The following is a 19262-nucleotide window of genomic DNA, read 5'->3' as shown; positions in this document are numbered from 1 at the left end:
AACGAGGAGGAAGAGCAGCAGCGCACACCCTGCGTCGCGGAGGTCTTAAGACTTCACCAGTTGCGGCGGCGCCGGCGCGGCCGCAGTCTCTCCGACGGGGAGGTCCTCGGGCACGAGAGGAGGGAGATGTCGTACATGCGCGGTGACCTGCTGACCAAGACGCGGAAGCTGGTGAAGGGTCTCGCCAAGCCCGCCCCAAAATGGCTCAAGGCCATGGAAGAGTCAGTGCACTCCTACCCTACCCCCGCATCTCCATATCCCTAGCTGTGTATCTGCATTTCCGCCTGCATTTCTCTATTAATCTACCCTTCTCGCCGCGATTGGGTGTCAGATCCACACGTAAACTGTGCTGCGCGTAGCTGATTATGTCGACAAAGCACTGCTAGACATCATAGACGATTCATTTGGTTGCTCATCCACGGATCTATGAATTGAATTGTTGTGATTCTGTGGTGAAACACGATTGATTTTTAATTACCTACTCGTCAATCATCCTGAACGGCATGGTATTGTGTATTGCTGTGATTTGTGTAGTTCCTACTGCTTTATTATAATTTCTGTCGTCAAAGGGTTTGCATTATTCTGCATTGTGAGGCTAGAAATTTGTAAACTGAAGATGCAGTATATCAATGCATGCTACCTTTCTTTTGTTTGACATATTGCTTGCTGGTCAATTGAAACATGAGATTTGTTCATTAGGGCACCTCCAGTGACATTTCCTCGTGTTGATGGAAAGGTCAAGAAGATTGAGTTGCCAGAGGATGTGTACGTAAAGAAGTTCTTCAAGAAGCATCCAGATTCGCTCTACCACGATGCAATCAAGTAAGTTCCTTCTCATATGTTATGCGATTTCCTTATAAAAAGTTACCGCTGCAGCACTGTATTGTTGAAATAGTATACTGAGTTCCTTCTCGTGTTTTATGTGGTTTCCTTATAAGAACATACTGCAGCACTGTATAATTCAAATGGCACACATGTATTTAAGACTCCAAGTTTTTTAAGGGAAGGACAAAATGTTCGATTGTTTTTCTACTTTTTTGGGATTTTGCTTCCTCACAGAAGTGGTGCTCTTATTTAAATTTATCTCTTTTTGAACATGAATTTTAATACACATCCAATCTTTTCAGGATAAGTGGATTTGATCCACCACCAGCACGAGTTTTTGCTTGGCGTGTCTTGGAGTTGAAAGAACAAGGAGTCAGTGAAGATTATGCGATGGCTGTAGCAGATGTAATAATCCTATTCTGAATATATCCCTTTGTTAATTTTACCAAATATCCTTAACACAAAATCCTATTCTGAGGCCCACTCTATTTAAAATTTGAAGTGATAGAACCGTACAAGTTTAAACACTGTCAGTTTTATTTAATGACTATCATCCTTTTTCCAGTTTGAGTATCGCAAAGAAAAGAAAGCAAAGAAGAAAGCATACAAGGAACTGAAAGAAATCGCCCGCAGTGAAGGAAAGGAGCCACCGCCAAACCCATACCCAAGTGCCATAAAAGAAATACAAGCAGAGGAAAAGAAGTATGTTATGGACCGTTTCTATAACCCAAAGGTAATTGAGATTGCGAATAAGATGAAAGAGGAGAGAGAGATGTTTCTTCGAGATAGAGCGGCATCAGGTCAGTGGTAGTCGCATGTATTAGTTGGACTGGTTTACATGGTATTATTGTTATGACATCAGCCAACCATCATAAAAAATAATGGATGTGTAGTTGACATTGATATGACAAACAGGAAAATCATTGTTTTTATATGTATCTTGAGATGGTTGATGTGCTTGGAAATGCAATATTTGTCCATATTTCCTTCTTCTTTTATAGCCTGATTTCATGTTATCTTCTTTCTGAAACTGGATTCTTCAGTATTTATCATGCTGTTTAGTTAAAAATGTCAAATTCTATGAAATGGCACATGTTTTTCTGCTGACACGACTAATCATGTTTGATCAAATTTTCCTGGCCTACCCCATTGGAAGTTCTATGACTTCAAAAGGGAAAAGGTTTATCTGCAAATAAGTCGAGATGCATTCTGCTCCATTCAAATTTCAGAATGTTCTGCACAGCCGATAAAATAGATGAAATCGGCAATTGCATTGTGACATGTTGGCAGAATGTCTCTTTCCTTTTTCTCTTGTATCTTGTTGATGTTTTTCCCATTGTATGTTGTGATCCATTTTCCGAATTTCCATGTATCCCCATGATGAGCATTTTAGTAATCTGAGCACTCATTCAGTTGGTGCTCCCTCCTCATTGCTCTGCTGGGAGGTTGAAGGAACCAGCCTTTCTATGTGCACTGTTGAGATCTGGCGTTCTGAGGGATATGGTTGAATTGTTATTGCTCTTACTGAACATTTTTTTTATCCTTTTCATCAAGAATGGCATGCCATCTCTTTTTTCCCCCCTTCTTGATTTAGCTGAAATTAGTCTTTTTGTGCTGATCGTTGAAAAAAAAAATTCATGTTGTATTTGGAATACGTATTATCTTTAACTTTGACCCGCAAAAGGTGTCTTGAAGATATTATTTTCAAATGACTTGTATGTATCTGTTTTGAGAGTGCAACAATGAAATAATTATCAGCAAAGCTACAACTCACCGCGGTATATACACTGTTCCCGTCTATGTGTGCTGCTGGCTATATACATAGCTATGGTATATCATGAGCTGTCGGGCGTCGTTGTTGCTGCCGCGCATTCCAACAATATCTTCTATCTTGCTTTTTGCTGTATTCTTATCGTGATGTTCGATGCTCTGGTATATGTTTACGATGTATAATTGTGCTGTATTGGGCAATCTATTTAGAAAGTATCAGTGACTAGTGTCATAGTTTCCATAAGCCCATGTTTACATGTTTCAGAATTGAACATATGGTGTTAAAATCATAGAAACTTGCCGGCATGGTTATAATAAAGCATCAAGAGTACTTGAATTCGATATTGTGGAGTCTATAAAGCATCAGAGTTACTAAATTCGATAGTGTGGAGTATGTAAAGCATCAGGACATAATTGTGCACTGTCCAACGAAGAAGAAAGCAGTGTCGAATCCAAGCAAGATGACGGAATGAATCCTCCTACGATAGTTGGGGCAGCGCGCGGAGGGGGATGGTTTCGATGGTGATCCCGGGTCCAAATCCGACCATTCCAGGCCTTCCCCGGCGGTGCGCTGCCCCTGCTCCTCCGACCTCCGCCGCATCTCCTCCATCACCAGGATCACGCACGAGCTCCGCGTGTTGCCGTACTGCCTCATGGCGCTCCTCGACGCCGCAAGCTTCCCCTCCCCGAGCCCCAGCTCGCGCTGCACCCTGTCCAGTATCTCCCTGCCGCCGACGTGCCCCACCCAGAACACCTCCTCGTTCAGCTCCGGCGCCGCCGCCTCCCGCAGCGGCCCACGGCGGCGGACACGTAGAGCGGCACGTCCCGGTGGAGGGTGAAGACCAGCCCTTCCCTCGCGCAGCTTGGTGACGATGCCGTCCCGCGTCCCCGGCACGTGCTCGGTGCTGGACCTTCCTCATGTCATCAGCAGCATACAGACTGGAGTGACGAGGTCTGCGTGTAGATCCTAACTCAATGCAAGAAACCAGCTGGTGGAGGGAAAGTGATCATAATAGACGTAATTGTTGGTTCTCCTTGCAAGGCCATGTTTGAAGCCAGCCCAGGTCTCGTTGGATCTGTTGATGATGGCGGTAACATCGGGCAAGGAGCGCAATGAGAGCGAGTGGCAAAGCCTCTTCTGGGGTTCATGTCCATCATTCAGCTCTATCCGTAGCTAGCTAGCTAGCTAGAAAATGGAACAGAGTGCACGAATGTCCGTCATTGTTTGTGTATAAAATTTAAACGACGAATTTGAACCGTCAACACCTATAGCTTCAAATCTTTGTTACTGCAATTCAACAACCTCATGCAGTGATCAGAACAAATTCGCATGGCGTACAGAAGGCTATGTTTTTCCAAACAAAAAAAATGAAAACACTATATCCCGGGTAAAGCTGTCTTGAAGCCTCACATAGTCACATGTGTCATTCCGCTCGCTACAAATGATTCACAGAGCCAGAAAACGAATCTTTACTACTGTATACCTGTAACTATAACGATCCTGAGTTTCTAGACGGGAAGAAGAGTTCCCCTTTCTGCGGCCAACATAAGGCCAGAGTTTCCATTTTTTGTGATATACTCGCGTCACCAGAAATTTAATCTCACATGAAAATTCCCCATCTCAGTTGGAGTCAGACAGCAAGAACTATTTCTCGGCACCATCCGTTTCTTCTGAGCTTCCCTTGAGACTTGTAGACCTCACCGGCAGGATGCTGCGCCTTTCTTTGCCTCCTGGTTTAGCCGATGCGTTTCCGTACCAGATCATCCCAAGAACAGCGAGGACCATACCGAGGACTACCTGAAGGCTCAGGCCCTCCTTGCCAAAGAAGAGAAACCCAAGGGACAGAACAAGCACGGTCTTCATGTGGCCTAGGACTTGGAAGGATACAGCAGAGAACCGCCCAATGCAGATGAATTGGCTCAGATTGACACCAATGGCGATGAAGCATGAGAGTGTGAGGAAAAACTGCACAACCAAGGAAAAGCTACAGTGAAAATGACAGTCAAATGATTCTGATCCAGCAAAAGGATGACAGTTGAAGGAAAGCCAAAGTTGGTCTTATGAGACTGCCCTTACCAGAGCAAGAGATGAGAAATTGAAGTGATCCACCCTTTTGCCTGTCAACAAGTAATCGACAAATGGTCCCACTAGCAGGAGGGACCCTGCTTGGGCTGGAGCAGTGTGGCCCAGGAGGTTGAACGAGTTCAGGGCGTACTTCTTTTGGAGAAAATGAACATACTGCAAAAGGAGTAGAAATTACAAATGAATCAGAATTGTGCCCCTTCTAATAGGGTACACGATAGGAACGAAGTCCATATGTAATGCAAATAAAGCAGTTATTACTGAATATGCTGGGCAGAAGGGCGGGTAAATAGTATAAGAATGCCAAAGTTGTGAAATTAAATGAAATCATGCTTTTACATTTGTGAAATGGAATTATAACTTTTCTAATGATAAGCAGTGGTATCATGAGAACATGGTATCAATCTAACAGTTCAAACATGGAAAATACCAATACTGGCATGGTGAGTAGCTATATCCTAACGTCTAGGGAAAAAAAAGGAGCAATATCAGAAACTGCTAATTATTCACAACTTTGCAGAACTAAGGAGCATCACTGTCACTGTAGTTTGATACTTGGTGTTTTGAGAGATTGAAAGCATGCCAATGAACAATTACTGAAAATGTTGGGCACTTGGGCAGCATGGGCACTCGAATCATAGAAGAATGCCAAAGTCGTGAAATTAAATGAAATCATCTGTCCACTTTAGGAAAATGGAGTTATAACTTGTGTAAAGAACAAGCATCGGTACCAGGAGGACATTGTACAGTGAGTATTTATATCCTAATGTCTAGAAAAAAAGGAGCTATATCAGCAACTGCTGGTTATTCATAATTTTGAAGAATTAACAAGCATCACTGTCCCTATAGTGCCATATTTTAATATACTGTCCTTTAGAATGGTATGAAGTGTGCCAACTGCCAACGATCTTGCAGCTCATTGCAAACAGAAGCAAACAATCAATTATGGCAAGCAATCTTACTGGGGAGCTGACATATAAGAAATCAGCATGCGAAGGTGATCAAACTTACGTATTGTTGGAAAGCTGTGCTCCAAACAGCTATAACAGCCGCAACCAGACCTCTTGCATTCACACTGACATCAGTAACCGTGCAAACTCCAACTCCTATAAGCACAACCATTATGCTCAGCTTTGTGTCCCGGGAATAATGTACATGATCAAAGACAACCTCCAGAAGACATGAGGCAGGTATCATGCACAGCTTTGCAATCTGAACAAGGGAAAATAATGAAATCAGTTGTTAACAGTTTAAAACCACAGAGTTTAGCTACTGAAAAATCCACACTAACCTGATAAAAGCCCACAGAGTTCCACATCAAGCTCACATTCATCCCAACAATTGACAAGTTTGAAAATATCACAAATTTAATCAGATCTGCTAGCGGTAAGTGGGAGGGCTGGCTCAGGCCTAACCACCGAAATACTAGTGTCATCAATGTGGTAGTCACAAAATGAAGCCCAGTTAATGTTGTGGCTGCAAAAAAGAAAATGTATTTAAGAATATGACAGGAGATATATCCAAGTGCCCAAGTACATTTTGTTGAGAAGGTGCAGGATATGGTAGAACATGCAACTACGTAACATACAGTAAGAAATTAATAATCATGTTTCTATTACTTTGGTTAAGGCCATTAAGGCACAGCAGACACATTGCCAAAATACACCAATGAAGTCTATAAGAGTGTAGCTTTCAGGTTCAGTAGAAACGCCCAATAGTCAGGGCACTTTATAGGTTTGTGTTCAAATTATTCTTCAATAGTTAAGAAAGGAAATGCAGTGAACACTTTGGTACATTAGCATTTGAAATCAAAATTTCATTGACAGAAGAGTACACATCATCCGAGTTGAAGTATGAATCATTTTTCTTCAAATAAAATTTCGGTAGGAAATTTTCGTTAGCACTGTTACAAGAACTAGGAGACTGAAGATGAAAATAAATCCTCAGTTAAGAACAGACGTACCAAAACTGAATCCATATGTAGCCATTAAAGCTTTGTTGACCATGATGATTCCAACTGATGTGGTAACATTGAAACTCCATGCTGCAAAGTCGAGGACAGCCTTCTTGTCAGATTTCTTCAGAGAAGTCATATCTACTTGCACGGTTTCAATTCAACTCGCTGAATTACAATCTCCAAGAGGCCGACACCATCAGATCCAGGGGAATCCAAGCTTGAACTGCAGAAAGTGAAGTGATTAATCATACACGGGCAAATGCAGCAGGGAACATTGCACAAGACGACTATACATGGATCAAACTGTCCTGCATGCAAATGCGATTTGCATCTCACCCAGTAAGCATAAATACATGTATACAGACTACAGAGAGCAATACACAGTTTTTCAAATCGTTGGCAGGTGATGCCTGGGCCTCAGACTTTCAGCAAAGGTCAAGTGATTACACAAGGATTATGAAAACTGAATAACCGATACAAACGTTGTTTGCGTTTTCATTGGCAACGTTGATTCACGAACCATGGTACAGGTTACCTATGGTCTGAGTTCTGTGCATTCTGTGCACGACAGTAAGTATGGAGCATGACTACACGAGCAAGCAATACTCCATCAGGAAGAATCAACACTGATCTCTAATTCAAACTAACGAGCATTGGCTACCTAGGCATTGTATCAAACACCCACCAGGCAGGCAGGGGCAGGCACCCAAAGCAAAGTAAGGCGCCGCCACGGCACGAGCAGTGGCCATGCCATGCTATATCAGTATCAGACGGACAAGCAGATAACGATCGCGATCAACACGCGGCGTGTCTGGACGGCGTTGGTGAGTGGGAAGAGCAGAGCAGGCAGCCGGTAGTGCCGTGCCGTACTGCCGTGGCGTAGAACACAAGCGCGCGCTTACAGTTGACAGCCAGGCATCCTTGTCTCTCGCCCTCGTCGCCGCTGCCCTCTCGCCGCAGCTTTGATAGCACCTCCGTCGAGTGTAGCTCCTCCTCCTCCCTCCACGGACGCAGCACCTCAGTGTCAGTTATGAACCGCGGCTACGAGCGCGGACGGCAGACGCCGGAGGGGCACACGAGAGAGGAAGGGGCTTGCCCATCCAAAAACAACCCCCCGAAAAAAATGGAGAAAAAAAAAAAGCTCTCGGCGATGGGGAGGAGAGGGAGTACCTGCGGCGGCGGAGCTCTCGGCGCTCGATTGCTTGGATTGAGGCAGTGGATCCCTGGCTCCTCCTCCGGTAGCGGTGTGGTGTTTTGATCTGAGATTTGGGGTGTTGTCGCGTCTCAGAGGAGAGGAGGAGGAGCGCGGTGTGTCCTCCTCCTTGTGCGTGAGAGCAGAAGGCAGAGGCGCCCCTTTTCGCCCCTCTGGTTTACAGTTATACCACAACTCCCAGATCTCTGCCGAGGGAAGGGAAAAAGGCTCCACTTTGCTTCATTTCATTTCCTTTTCGATTCAAACTGACAAATCCCTCGGTTAATTCACCAATCATTTTGTCTTTTATAAGCGATCCAAGCGCCCAACGATAACATTGGGGTCATATGTTTGTCATTCTGGAAATTAAAAACAGGCCCTAGCTTATCATTCTTGTTCCAACACTTGGCAGTAAGGTTCAGCTTTCGATCCATTGTGGTGCTAACAATCAGGTTGCCTAACCTTTAGTGTACTTGTGCGTCCTAAAAAGTACAACAATGTACACCCAAATAACAATCACCTCATATAGTAGAGTACATCCTAAAATTCAATTGAAAATAGCAGAGTACATCCTAAGAATCAATTATATAGTACCGTGTAGCGTGCACCCTTTAGTTTCAACAGAAAAAAAAACAATTATAATAATGCATAGGAGAAAAATGGCAAAAAGGTCATTATATATCCCATATGATGAACCGATCAAGGAATGCCACTAAACTGGAAATGCGAAATGGATTGTGATGCCTGCTTAGTGTACATGCGATGGCCCTCCTACCAATGATATAAATGATCTTGATGCAAAACCTTTTTTCAGATCAGAAGCTACCCCATCTCAATCAGATGAACATGACATGCAAGTTTATATGCAGCATCGAGGGAAACGAAGAGGTGGCTTGTCTTTTGTCTAAACGAGTATCCCCATGTTATACACTACTGTATAGTGCAGCAAAGAGCTAGCTTTCGTCGGACTACACTTTTGGTCCAAAAGGAGCTAACAACCTAGCTAGTGCCATGCTTATTCTTTCTGAAAACGAAGAGGTGGCGTCTGAGTTCTTGTGCAACTAGTAATTAGACAGCTCAATTGCTCACTCCTGAATCCTGGTATTGACCCGTCGCCTGAATTAGCTCTGACGCCACGCCTTGATGCTTAGTAGACTTTTTATGATGATCGTCAGAGGATCTTTTGGGCTCTTAATTAATTATTATAACAAGTAATAGTATTTTAGTTTGTCGGTGCTGCTGGTACGTACCTTCAGTTGACGTTTGCTTACAAGCTACTAATGTCACGTGATTTGGGAAAACAAAAATTGGAACGGCACATGCTCTTTTATGTTGAGGGGGAGTGCCCCTGTGGAGTTTTCTGGTAAATGTTCAAGAGTTTGTGTTGTGCAGTAGCTAGGACCTGTTTGTACAGCTTGTTTTGAGTTAGAGCTCATACTACCGCATTTTGTCTCCTCAGCCACCTCAGAGTTGATAGCTGTTCTGAGGAGTTAACTTGTTACCTCATCTTCTTCTTAACTAGATGATGATCTTGATCATGGTTCACATAAACACTGAAATTTCACATCACGTGCATGTTATTTCAGGTCTGTTCATACTAATAACGTTAGAATATCGAATGTACAGGCTACCCATCAGATTGTCTGGGTGGTGTAGTTGGTTATCACGTTAGTCTCACACACTAAAGGTCCCCAGTTCGAACCTGGGCTCAGACAAAAATGAATGTTTTTGCTCTTTTTTTTCTTGTCCCTGCTGAAGAGCTCTATGTTGAAAAGGAAGACACAGAAATTGAGATCAGCTTCACTCCCCTGTGTTCATTAATTAGAGCAGAGTGGTATGATTCAATTCAAGCGGCTGGCGATTTTTGTGCATCCAAAATTCTCTGAGAAGTTACATATCCATGGAGGCCATACTGGAATCTGATCTGAACTTTGCTATCTGTCCAAGGAATGAATTCATCTTGGATTTTTTTTCTTTTAAGAGATTAATTAAATTGCTCCATGGGTTCATTTGAACGATAATTATTGTAATAACCTTGTTACTGAGATCATGCTCATCGTATTTGATAAGGATTAAGGATACACTGTTACGACACATGCATTTGGATGTAAAGAATCAACCGATGGTCTAACAGAACATAGCAAAGGTGACAACAACACAGATCGATTTTCTCAGGCATCAGCATGATCGAGCAAGGCCGACGATGCAAGCCTCGCTAGCTTGAATGCGCAATCGTTCTCTACTGCCAATGCTGAGACTACATAGCTCCGGACGAACTCGGCCTCGCACTGCTTTGTCTCCCTTGCTGCTTGGTCCAAGCAAGATTTTGCCTCATCATATCGGAAGTCCTTCACTAAATCCGAGCATCTAGGCTGCATCTGCAGTATGCTACCGTACAGGGCTTGGCACGACCGCAGGCACCATGAGATCATGGGACCTTCTACTTTGCCTTCTTTCTTGAGCAGATCGACTACCAATCTGTGTTGCTATACTAGTGGCGTTGGCGGTTAGGAGGCCCACTGCGATGATGGCGAATTTCTGATAGTCATCAGCATACTGGCTCCAGTTATCGGAGTCGAGAGCCTCCATGCACAAGTTGATGTCCAAGTATCGGTTGGTCGACGGGCTTTGCTGCATCAACCTCAGTTTGAGTGGCCGAGACCATTAGGAGCGCCAAGAGGAGGAAGACGACACTCACGCTGCTAGTTAAGGAAAAGGAGAAGGAGGCCATCACCACTTTCATGGTCGATTTTGTTCTTACTTGTTATATGTTGATGCTGCACTCTCAACTCTAAAATAGTTTATGACAGATTCACTCATTGCATTAATTTTACACATCAAACTAACTTTTATTTTATTGATAGAAAAACAAGCAACTACTCAAAGCCAAGGAGCCCATATATAAATCAATTTATTGTTAGGAGTGTTCCTTTTAAATAAAGGGGTAGTTCAATATCCCGGCTCCTGCATCATAGTGCAATAAACGACTAGCAACCGACCAAACTAGTTGGGGAAAGCAGGGACGCAGCCACAAAGAAGTTGTTCTTAACCGACAATCGGTCCATCAAACCGTCTGGGTGGTGTAGTTGGTTATCACGTTAGTCTCACACACTAAAGGTCCCCAGTTCGAACCTGGGCTCAGACAAATGACTTCTTTTTTCTTTTTTGCTTTATTTTCCTTCCCCCTGTCTGTCCCTCCAGGTAACTATGCAGCTTTGCTCACATTTTATCATGCTTGTGAGCCATCTAGTCATCTTTTTGTTTATATCACATACTGTGATATAGCAGAGGAATAGGTAGAGCAATCACAACATTATCATGCTTGTGAGCTATCTAGTGATCTTTTTCTTATAAAGTTATATTACAGTACTTATAACAGAGAAGTTGGTAGCGCAAGCTGTACATGCCACGCCCTACTGGCATTCAGAGTCTGGGGTAACACATTGTTCGTAGACTAGAGCATTCCAGTCATGCATTACAGAAGATACCCACTGCCACAAAAGCTGAGCGCCTCACTGCCTCCTGTTCCTGACGCAGCATTTCAATCTACTACGTGTCTCCCCCGTTGCCAGCACCTAGCATCCAAAATCCCTTGCAAAACACGTCACTGCTTACACAAGCCCAAAGGAAACACTGCAACCTGAAAAAGGACAAGATAGCAGCATTAGACAACCAAGGCCAGATTGAGCTTGCCAAAATTAACTTTTCAATTTACCGAAATTTCATACACTGGCAAATGCATGGGCAATGAAAAGCATTGTTGCCTCTTAACTGTCACCGATTTTTCCAGATTTTAGCAAAGCATATGGTGGTCAACTGCCTTATCCTTATGTGTGGAATGACCTACAGTCCGATTTTTTTTTTTAAAAAAGTTGTATTGTCTTGTGCATGCCAGAAAATTAGACCCACTGGTGGTTTTCTGGGAGGGTCGGAACAAAAAATGTTGGGGGTTGAAAATTGAAATGCACATGCATTGTTCAAATGTTCACCAAGTACGGAACTGCATTATTTAAGCAATCCAAAAGGTGCCATGAAGGATAAGAACTACTTATATAAAGCTTTATTCAATAGGTAAATAATACAGTCATGTACTAACCACTGAGCATCGGAGCAAGATTTATTCAGGTTTAGAATGATTATATTGATATGAATGATTGATGCATTTACTAAAAAGGAAATAATCATGATAAAAATAGACAGAATATTAAAGAGTTCAGCAGAATGGATCAATACAAATTTACATTGTAAGAATATCTTGTTGCAGAGTTACCAGAGATGGTAATGTTTCTTACATGCTTTAGCACATTAGTTCATGCATTCCCAGCATGTCTTTTAGTTTTATCAGAAAGAACCTCGGCAATTGGTAGAGCCGCAGAGGCATGGCTTGAGTTTGGAAGCATTTGGAAATTTTCCCTTAATGCCAGGAGGAGCTCCTCTTGTTCCGTAATCGTAGGTCAGTTCAGTCATGGGAGGAATATGTTTCATTGCAAAAAGCATGATATGTGGGTAACTGTCATCGCCATGGTCGTACTGCACGGGCTGCCAAAGGAGATTTGGGGAACAGCTATGGTTCAAAAAACGAGCCACATTGCCTGAACTTTTTGCGCTTATGACAATAGGTAATTTCTTTAAGCTCTCGGTTGAGACACTAGCACTTGCATCTTCAAGTAATTCTGCTCCCAGGTTCCATCTTGAAATTTTAGCACTGGGCCAGGATGTGCGAAAGGTATATTCATCTTCATCACCATCCATATCCATATTTGTTTCATCAATGACCTTACCAGCATACTCGCAGATGAATGTGCCAGCACGGATGGGATCCCAAGACCGGAGACCCCATCCACAATCCCCAGTCCAAAAGACCTCAAAGTTCAGATTAATACCCTTCTGTGTGACCCTGTTTCGACAATTTTGAGAACACTGGCATCTGGAAGAGCACTCATAAAGCATTGGAATATGCTTCACAAGCAATCCAGAGGCGCTGTAAGGAAGACCACTACTGTTCAGTTGCGAACATGAACAATTAGGATCACCAGGCAGGCACACACTAGGACACTTGCAGCTCTGTAATGGTTTTGTCTTGCTAAGTGGCCTCAGATACTCCACTCCAGTTTCATAGTTGAAGTAGCTTGGCCCTTTCTCATCATCAATATCATTAACAAGGCATACAGGTAGGTTCTCAACTTTTGATGATAAATCCAGTAGTATAGCCTTGTCTCTTGTCCCAGGATTTGCTTTCCACTTCTCAGTCATCTTCCAAACTGAAATTCCATCAGGCTGTCCTGGCTCTCTTCTCAGCTTGTACTTGAAAACACTAAAGCCATTCTTTGCTTTGTCCATCCAGGAATCTTCGACCCGATAAAGTCCATCATAAATGTAAATTTTGCCTGAGTTACAGAAAGGGTCCTGTGCGCTGCGCACAACCCTGATCAGGTTTTTCTTTTTCATGCTGTTCATGAGAGCGAGGTTACCTCTTTCAAGCTTTTGGTCGTGCTTCTCCTTGTGCCGACTATTGCCTCCCTGGCCTGTGTACACCAAAATATCCGTGTCATCATCATCATTCTCATAACCACCAGATGAGATGATGCTGACAGCCAGAGTATCATCTTTTCCAACATGCTTAGCAGAAACGTAATCAATGCCAGCCATCGCAGGTGCATGTAAACCTACAATGCACATTTCAATCCTGAAGAAGAAAATGTCTCCAATTTCAACACCAGGTACAGGTCCTATGGTCTTCAGGTTATTGATCCTCAGGCCATTCTGCATCATGAGAGTACCAGCCTTCAAGTCAGCCCTCCTGCTTGCGTCCTCCTTTTCATCCAGTTGCAGTATACGGTGCCGAATTGAATCAAACATCAGCATGATTTCTTCAACTGATTTATTTGGGTCGCTTGACAAGGATGGACAGGGGGCGAGCTCTGTGTTGAGGCTTCTCCTTGTTGACCTGCGCTTGATGTTAGCTTCATTGGACCCGGCCTGATGAGTCCTCTTGGCTGTCTTCAACGGTGTTGGTTTCTTATGATCACAAAAGGGCTTGTAGTCTTCATCTGACGATTCATCTTCGCGTTGTGGCATGGGAAATGCTGCTGAGATTGGAGTAGCCCTCAGAGGGATTGGTGACTTTGGTAAGGGTTGACCAAACGAAGCTGGAGATTGTTCTGGCGAGCGGCGGGGCCTGAACGGCGTAACGAAAACTAGCGGTGGATCAGTTGACTGGGTTGCCACATCATACCCCAGAGAAGCCGGGAACATTGGCGCTAATGACCGCAATGGCTTCATTTCCAAGGGTTGCTCTTGCTCGTCATTTTCTGATTCATCTTGCGAGTTCTCCATGGTGAACACCTGGTAGTTGCACTGAACAATGGTCAATAAAAGTCACTGAACAGTCTGTGTTTGTGATGGTGGCAGTGATAAAATTAACCAACAAACTGCAATTACCGCTTGGAAAATGTATGCAAGATTGTATACTATAAACAAGTGAGATGGATGTATAAGAAATAAGAAACAGAAATGACAAACATAAAATAAAATATAAGAGATAACAACGACAAATGCCAACTTCTACAACAAAATAACAGGAGCATATTATCTTGCGAAGTCCAACAATAAACAAATCTAGAAAAAATTGCATATTCATTGATCACTACATGCGCTGAGCACAGAGAAGTGAGACTAGATATATCATATATGTATCGAGTACACTTACAGATTCAAGTAGATGGATTCACACAGAGCACAAATGTTTCAGCGAACTACTGCTACACGTTCCACCTTAGACTTTAATTAGAAAAAAATGCAGTTATCAATAAAGAAAGTGTGGGGGGAAAGATAATACATTTCTGCTACATTGAGGAGATCGATCAGGCAACCAGAACAAAGAGGGGGCATTTCTTTCACGGTCAAAACTAAATTTTAGGTTATTATTCAAGGTAACCATTTAGACAGACCAAAAGACAGTAGCAAAATCAAGAGTTGAGAGCTGAGACTAAAACCTGTACAGTAGCAGATTAGCTAGGAAAGATGAGCTTAGAGTTGTAACCTTGGGGATGTCGTCGGAGACTCGGAGCAAACAGTACAGGAGTCTTCGGAGCTCACAAAGTCGGAAGAAAAAGGCACCGGGTGCTGGCACAGTATACGAAGAAAAAGTCGGAAGAAAAAGTCGCTCCTCGTTCAGATCGCTTCGCTCAAGATACACGTATACGAACGCAGTACAGCTACAGCAGAGGCAGTCGTGTCACCGCCCATTAACCTCTGGCTCTCACCAAACAAAAAGTGTATCCAGCCCCCACCGTTGGATTTGGATGAACCTTGAGATACGCGTCCCTGGAGTTTGCTGGAAACAACTGAAATGTGTGTGTAAAATAGTGGTTGCTAAACTGAATCAGCGTTGTAGTTGACGTGGCCAGGCTGGAATGGTAAATTTGTGTTCCATATTGCATCAGCAGCTCAAGAACATTTCAGTTCAACATCACCTTAAACGCATATATTTCTTAGCATCTGCTTCATTCCATCAGGTTTAGAGAAGTACTAAAAGAATATTAGACACTGGGCATGTCTCTCTATCATCTCACTCTCACCAACGATTGTATGCCAGCAAAAAGATAATAAAAACTCGTGCTACAGCAGAACACAGGTACTCCATTTGGCCTATGTGATTTCAGCTAGCGCTCGGTGAAGCGTTGCATGGTCATCATCTTCACTTCGGCGAAGCGTTTCGCGCAGTTGGACAAGCACGAGGCCTCACTCCTGCTGAAGCTGCTTCCGATGCTCCCAGTAACGCATTTGTCCCAGCAAGCAAGCGTCAGCTTTGCCACGAGCTCGTTTGTCAAGGCCTTCGTTCTCTCCTCCTGCAACACACGAATTTGGTTTTTTAGTAATTTGATTTCTGTCAGAGCAACCATCACTATGACAGTTCAGTTACACAGGATCTTTCCCAAAGAGATACTGGAGGCATGTATGCTAACTGTAAATAAAAAAGGGCGTACCAGGGCCACAAGTGGAGAGTTTTACCACTGCGCCAGGTCCGCCCTTCTGTATGCTAACTGTAAATGCTACAAAAAAGGTTCCAAGGGTCAAGAGGTACCAATTAACCCTCCAGTATGCAGATAGGAAATGAAATTGAGACATGAATCAGTTCCTTGAGTGCCAAAGGATCGCAAGTAATAAGTTTCCTCCCATTTAATTAAGAAAAGGCCATGTTGATTGTCCCTGAAGCATACTACAAGTAAAGCAGTATTGCCTCTTGTAATTACTATCCTCAAATTTGAAATTTAACATCGCCAACCATCATTTTCCACCCCTCCGGTTTGATTACTTAACGACAAAGTGCAGACTCCTATGCTATTTGTATTTTAATAATTTCTCGCACACGTTATATGAGATAAATGACCTTGCAAATTATCCACAACGCATCTGTAAGAGTAAACATGCTAATTTTGATGCTATTCACAACCACGCAGCTCACACATATTTCACTATGAAACCGTCACATATGGTGACTTAAAAATAGTAGTCTCATTCACAGAAACAGTGTGCAGTAACAATATTTAGATCCTGGACGGACATTTGGTTCTGTTAAATTTACAGGAATGCAACATGCCGGCTGCTTGCATAAATCACACATAGACTTAGGAATTCAAGAGTGTTTATATTCAAGCAACTAGGTTACAAACTAAACTGTTTCTGTGTTACCATGAGGCCACCAAACTCTTTTCATGGGTCCATGAGATCACTTTATTGTTATATGGGTCCATGAGATGACTTTTAACTTCAGTTCTGAACTAACAGTTTAGGTGGTAGAATCATTTTATTTTTTCTTAGGGAAAAAAAAACGTGTGAGTGCAATTCAGGCTTAACCAGAATTAGCAGGGAGATAGTACAGTATATCTTAAGGGTTATATATAGTCTGTGCGCAGGTCAAAATCTGTCACTACCTCCAGTTGTAGAATGGATCTGAAACTCTTTAAAAAATTGATTTGAACCATGATACATCACCTATCCTAAGCATTTGTTCAATAAACTGGTACTCGATAGTCACTAGTTCCATCACGTTCCTGAATCCTCCTAGGGTTACATCAGTGGTTAAATTATATCTCAATCCTATTTCCCAGGTCACCTCTAAACTTCAGGGGCACTCAGGTATTCAGCTGATAAGAGATTCCCTTAGCAATATTATCCAGCGATCATAGCAGAGCACACCGACGAAACAATATGGGGAAAGAAGGGGTAAATGCGAATTCCGCGAGGGGATTAATTTTAATGGTTCGGCACAGCAAGAACTGGTAGGTTGAAGCCCAAATGCACTAAATCTTCCATCGTAGGTACCTGCCGAGGGCCGAGGGCATATCTATCGAGCAATAGAGTCGATTGGATCAGAGAGCCCGGGGGATGATCAAGGGAGATGCGTCTGCGCCCCGATGGGTATGGGATGGCCGGATCTAGGTCTAGTACTAGTAAATGAATGGGGTGGCATACGCATACCTCGATGAGCGCCTTGAGGCGCGGGTTGTTGAGGGCCGAAGCATCCATGGCTATGGCTGTCCTCCTCTCTCTCTCTCTCTCTCTTGCTCTCGAGCTCTGCCTCTGCTTGGGTGGCGGCTGCTCTGCTGCAACAAATTTCTTCTTGGCAAGAAAGAAAGAACGGAGAAGCAAAACGTAGGCGTACAGTTACGTTTTGCAATCCCCCTCAAAAAAAAAAGTTTATATCGATGATTGATGGCATGGATTTACGGTCCCGTTTGGTAGGGCTTGTTAAAGTGTTTCTCCACCGGCTTTTGGTGAAGCCCTACCAAAGGCTCAATTTCAAAACGGCTTCACCACCAAAGCCAGGGAGAAACCGCAAAACGGCTTACACTAGAGAGGAGAAGCCGAAAAAAGCGGCTTTACCGGCTTCTCCTCTCTCTCCAAGCATTAAGTGATCATAAAATTACATATATTGCCATTGAGAAGCCGTTTTACCAAACGTTTTGCAAAACGGCTTCAGCTTCACTAAAAAAGCCACTCCACCGAAGAAGCCGAAGCCGAAGCTCTACCAAACGGGGTCGTAGTATGCATTTTGCTTGTACGCGTGTGAGCCTTGGATGATCTCTTTCGGTCTTCCATTTCTACGCGACATCATCAAATATTTACAACGAGAGGTAGGTGTAATCGAGTGTATTATGGAGCGTTTAGTGGCAGTTGTGTCACGTTGGAATGTTTAGATATTAATTAGAAGTATTAAACGTAAACTATTTACAAAATTCATTATATAGATGGAGGCTAAACGGTGAGACGAATCTATTAAATCTGATTAGTTCATGATTTGATAATGTGCTGCTAAAGTAAACATTTTCTAATGATGGATTCATTAGACTTATAGATTCATCTCGCCGTTTAGTCTCCATCTGTGCAATTAATTTTATAATTAATTTATATTTAGTCTTTCTAATTAACCTTCAAATATTGACACGGACTAAATTTTAGCTTGAGAAATCAAACGTCCCTATGGTTGCCTAAGCACATTGACAGCTTAGAAGGAACTGGATTCACTGTGAGTTATTTGACCTTTTGTTGGTTCTTTGCAGTGACATTGTTCAGATGGCGAGTTATGCTCCGCTGTTTGTAAATGACAACGACAGAACGTTAGTATCTCCGGCTCGATGCTTTATTTGCTTCTTCTGTTTCCTTTCATCTAACGCTGAGGTAAATCGTGTCTGAATAAAACCATCAGGTGGAACCCAGATGCTATCGTCTTCAACTCGTGGCAACATTATGGAACTCCTAGTTACTGGATGCAGACGCTGTTCCGTGAGTCCGGTGGTGCTATGATTCATTCAATCACTGTCAGTTCCAGCTACTGCGGTTCGCTAGCAGCATCTGCAATTACTTGGCAGGATTCGGAGAACAGCTTTCTAAGAGTAAAGGCAGGTAAAATTTATCGCATCCATATCTACTATGTGGAGTGAAATCTCATACTAATCTTGGAAATTGTCTTGTGCAGGTTGTAAACTTTGGATCAGATGCTGTTAGCCTCAAAATCTCCGCAAGCGGACTTGAGGCTAGTGTTAATGCTCTGGGATCAACCTCCACTATTCTCACATCTGGGAATGTGATGGATGAAAATTCTTTCAGGAACCCAACCAAGGTAATTTGCCCCTTACTTTTTGGTTGCTTTGTGTCTGAATGACCATGTGACTCTACGCATATGCTGTGCTCTGTTTTCGGTTGGCCTGTCTGAATCCAAAGCCTGATTGCAAACAACTGTGCAGGTGGCGCCGGTGAACAGCGAGCTGAGCAACGCTGCAGAGGAGATGCAGGTCACGCTGGCTCCTCACTCCTTGAGCGCGTTCGATCTCGCGCTGGCGCAGTCCAAGCTTGTCGCGCAGATGTGAGATAGTAACACCCGTACGCGACTGGAGAGTTGATAATACAAAGATATGCAAGTTCTCCGCGTA

General features: G+C 43.2%; 4 protein-coding genes and 2 non-coding genes across 8 annotated transcripts; 3 read left to right on the top strand and 3 right to left on the bottom strand.

Annotated features, from left to right (window-relative positions):
• Positions 1-12: 12 nt before the first annotated feature.
• Positions 13-1817, top strand: LOC101759554. Its single transcript, XM_004978393.2, has 4 exons — positions 13-221; positions 700-822; positions 1128-1230; positions 1391-1817. Exons 1-4 carry the CDS (start codon positions 127-129, stop codon positions 1634-1636), a joined length of 567 nt encoding a protein of 188 aa, XP_004978450.1. The 5' UTR covers positions 13-126; the 3' UTR covers positions 1637-1817.
• A 2028-nt stretch (positions 1818-3845) lies between these two features.
• LOC101758742 (UDP-rhamnose/UDP-galactose transporter 5) lies at positions 3846-8002 on the bottom strand. 3 transcript variants are annotated; one of them, XM_004978391.3, is made up of 6 exons: positions 7806-8000; positions 6642-6858; positions 5970-6154; positions 5690-5890; positions 4673-4834; positions 3846-4561 (listed from the first exon to the last, which is right to left on the bottom strand). In XM_004978391.3, the coding sequence occupies exons 2-6, from the start codon at positions 6769-6771 to the stop codon at positions 4241-4243; spliced, it is 999 nt and encodes a 332-aa protein (XP_004978448.1). In that variant the 5' UTR covers positions 6772-6858; positions 7806-8000; the 3' UTR covers positions 3846-4240. The 3 variants fall into 3 exon arrangements, with proteins under 3 accessions (XP_004978448.1, XP_022684862.1, XP_022684863.1); XM_022829127.1 differs by having other exon boundaries at positions 4241-4561; positions 6642-6869; positions 7806-8002; XM_022829128.1 differs by lacking the exon at positions 7806-8000 and adding an exon at positions 7538-7611 and having other exon boundaries at positions 4241-4561.
• Positions 8003-9468: 1466 nt separating this feature from the next.
• Positions 9469-9542, top strand: TRNAV-CAC. Its single transcript has one exon. It is a non-coding gene; the product is annotated as a tRNA-Val (tRNA).
• A 1356-nt stretch (positions 9543-10898) lies between these two features.
• TRNAV-CAC lies at positions 10899-10972 on the top strand. Its single transcript has one exon. It is a non-coding gene; the product is annotated as a tRNA-Val (tRNA).
• Positions 10973-12096: 1124 nt separating this feature from the next.
• LOC101786683 (histone-lysine N-methyltransferase, H3 lysine-9 specific SUVH1-like) lies at positions 12097-14163 on the bottom strand. The gene has a single exon (XM_004980054.2). The coding sequence runs from the start codon at positions 14161-14163 to the stop codon at positions 12169-12171; it is 1995 nt and encodes a 664-aa protein (XP_004980111.1). The 3' UTR covers positions 12097-12168.
• A 1113-nt stretch (positions 14164-15276) lies between these two features.
• Positions 15277-17517, bottom strand: LOC101758334 (mitochondrial import inner membrane translocase subunit TIM8). Its single transcript, XM_004978390.3, has 2 exons — positions 17311-17517; positions 15277-15677 (listed from the first exon to the last, which is right to left on the bottom strand). The coding sequence occupies exons 1-2, from the start codon at positions 17356-17358 to the stop codon at positions 15492-15494; spliced, it is 234 nt and encodes a 77-aa protein (XP_004978447.1). The 5' UTR covers positions 17359-17517; the 3' UTR covers positions 15277-15491.
• Positions 17518-19262: the final 1745 nt, after the last annotated feature.

The sequence above is a fragment of the Setaria italica genome, chromosome VIII, assembly GCF_000263155.2.
Source record: "Setaria italica strain Yugu1 chromosome VIII, Setaria_italica_v2.0, whole genome shotgun sequence".
Lineage (NCBI taxonomy): Eukaryota > Viridiplantae > Streptophyta > Magnoliopsida > Poales > Poaceae > Setaria > Setaria italica.
The sequence above is the reverse complement of the archived record's forward strand: the minus strand, read 5'-3'. Positions and strand labels throughout refer to the sequence as shown.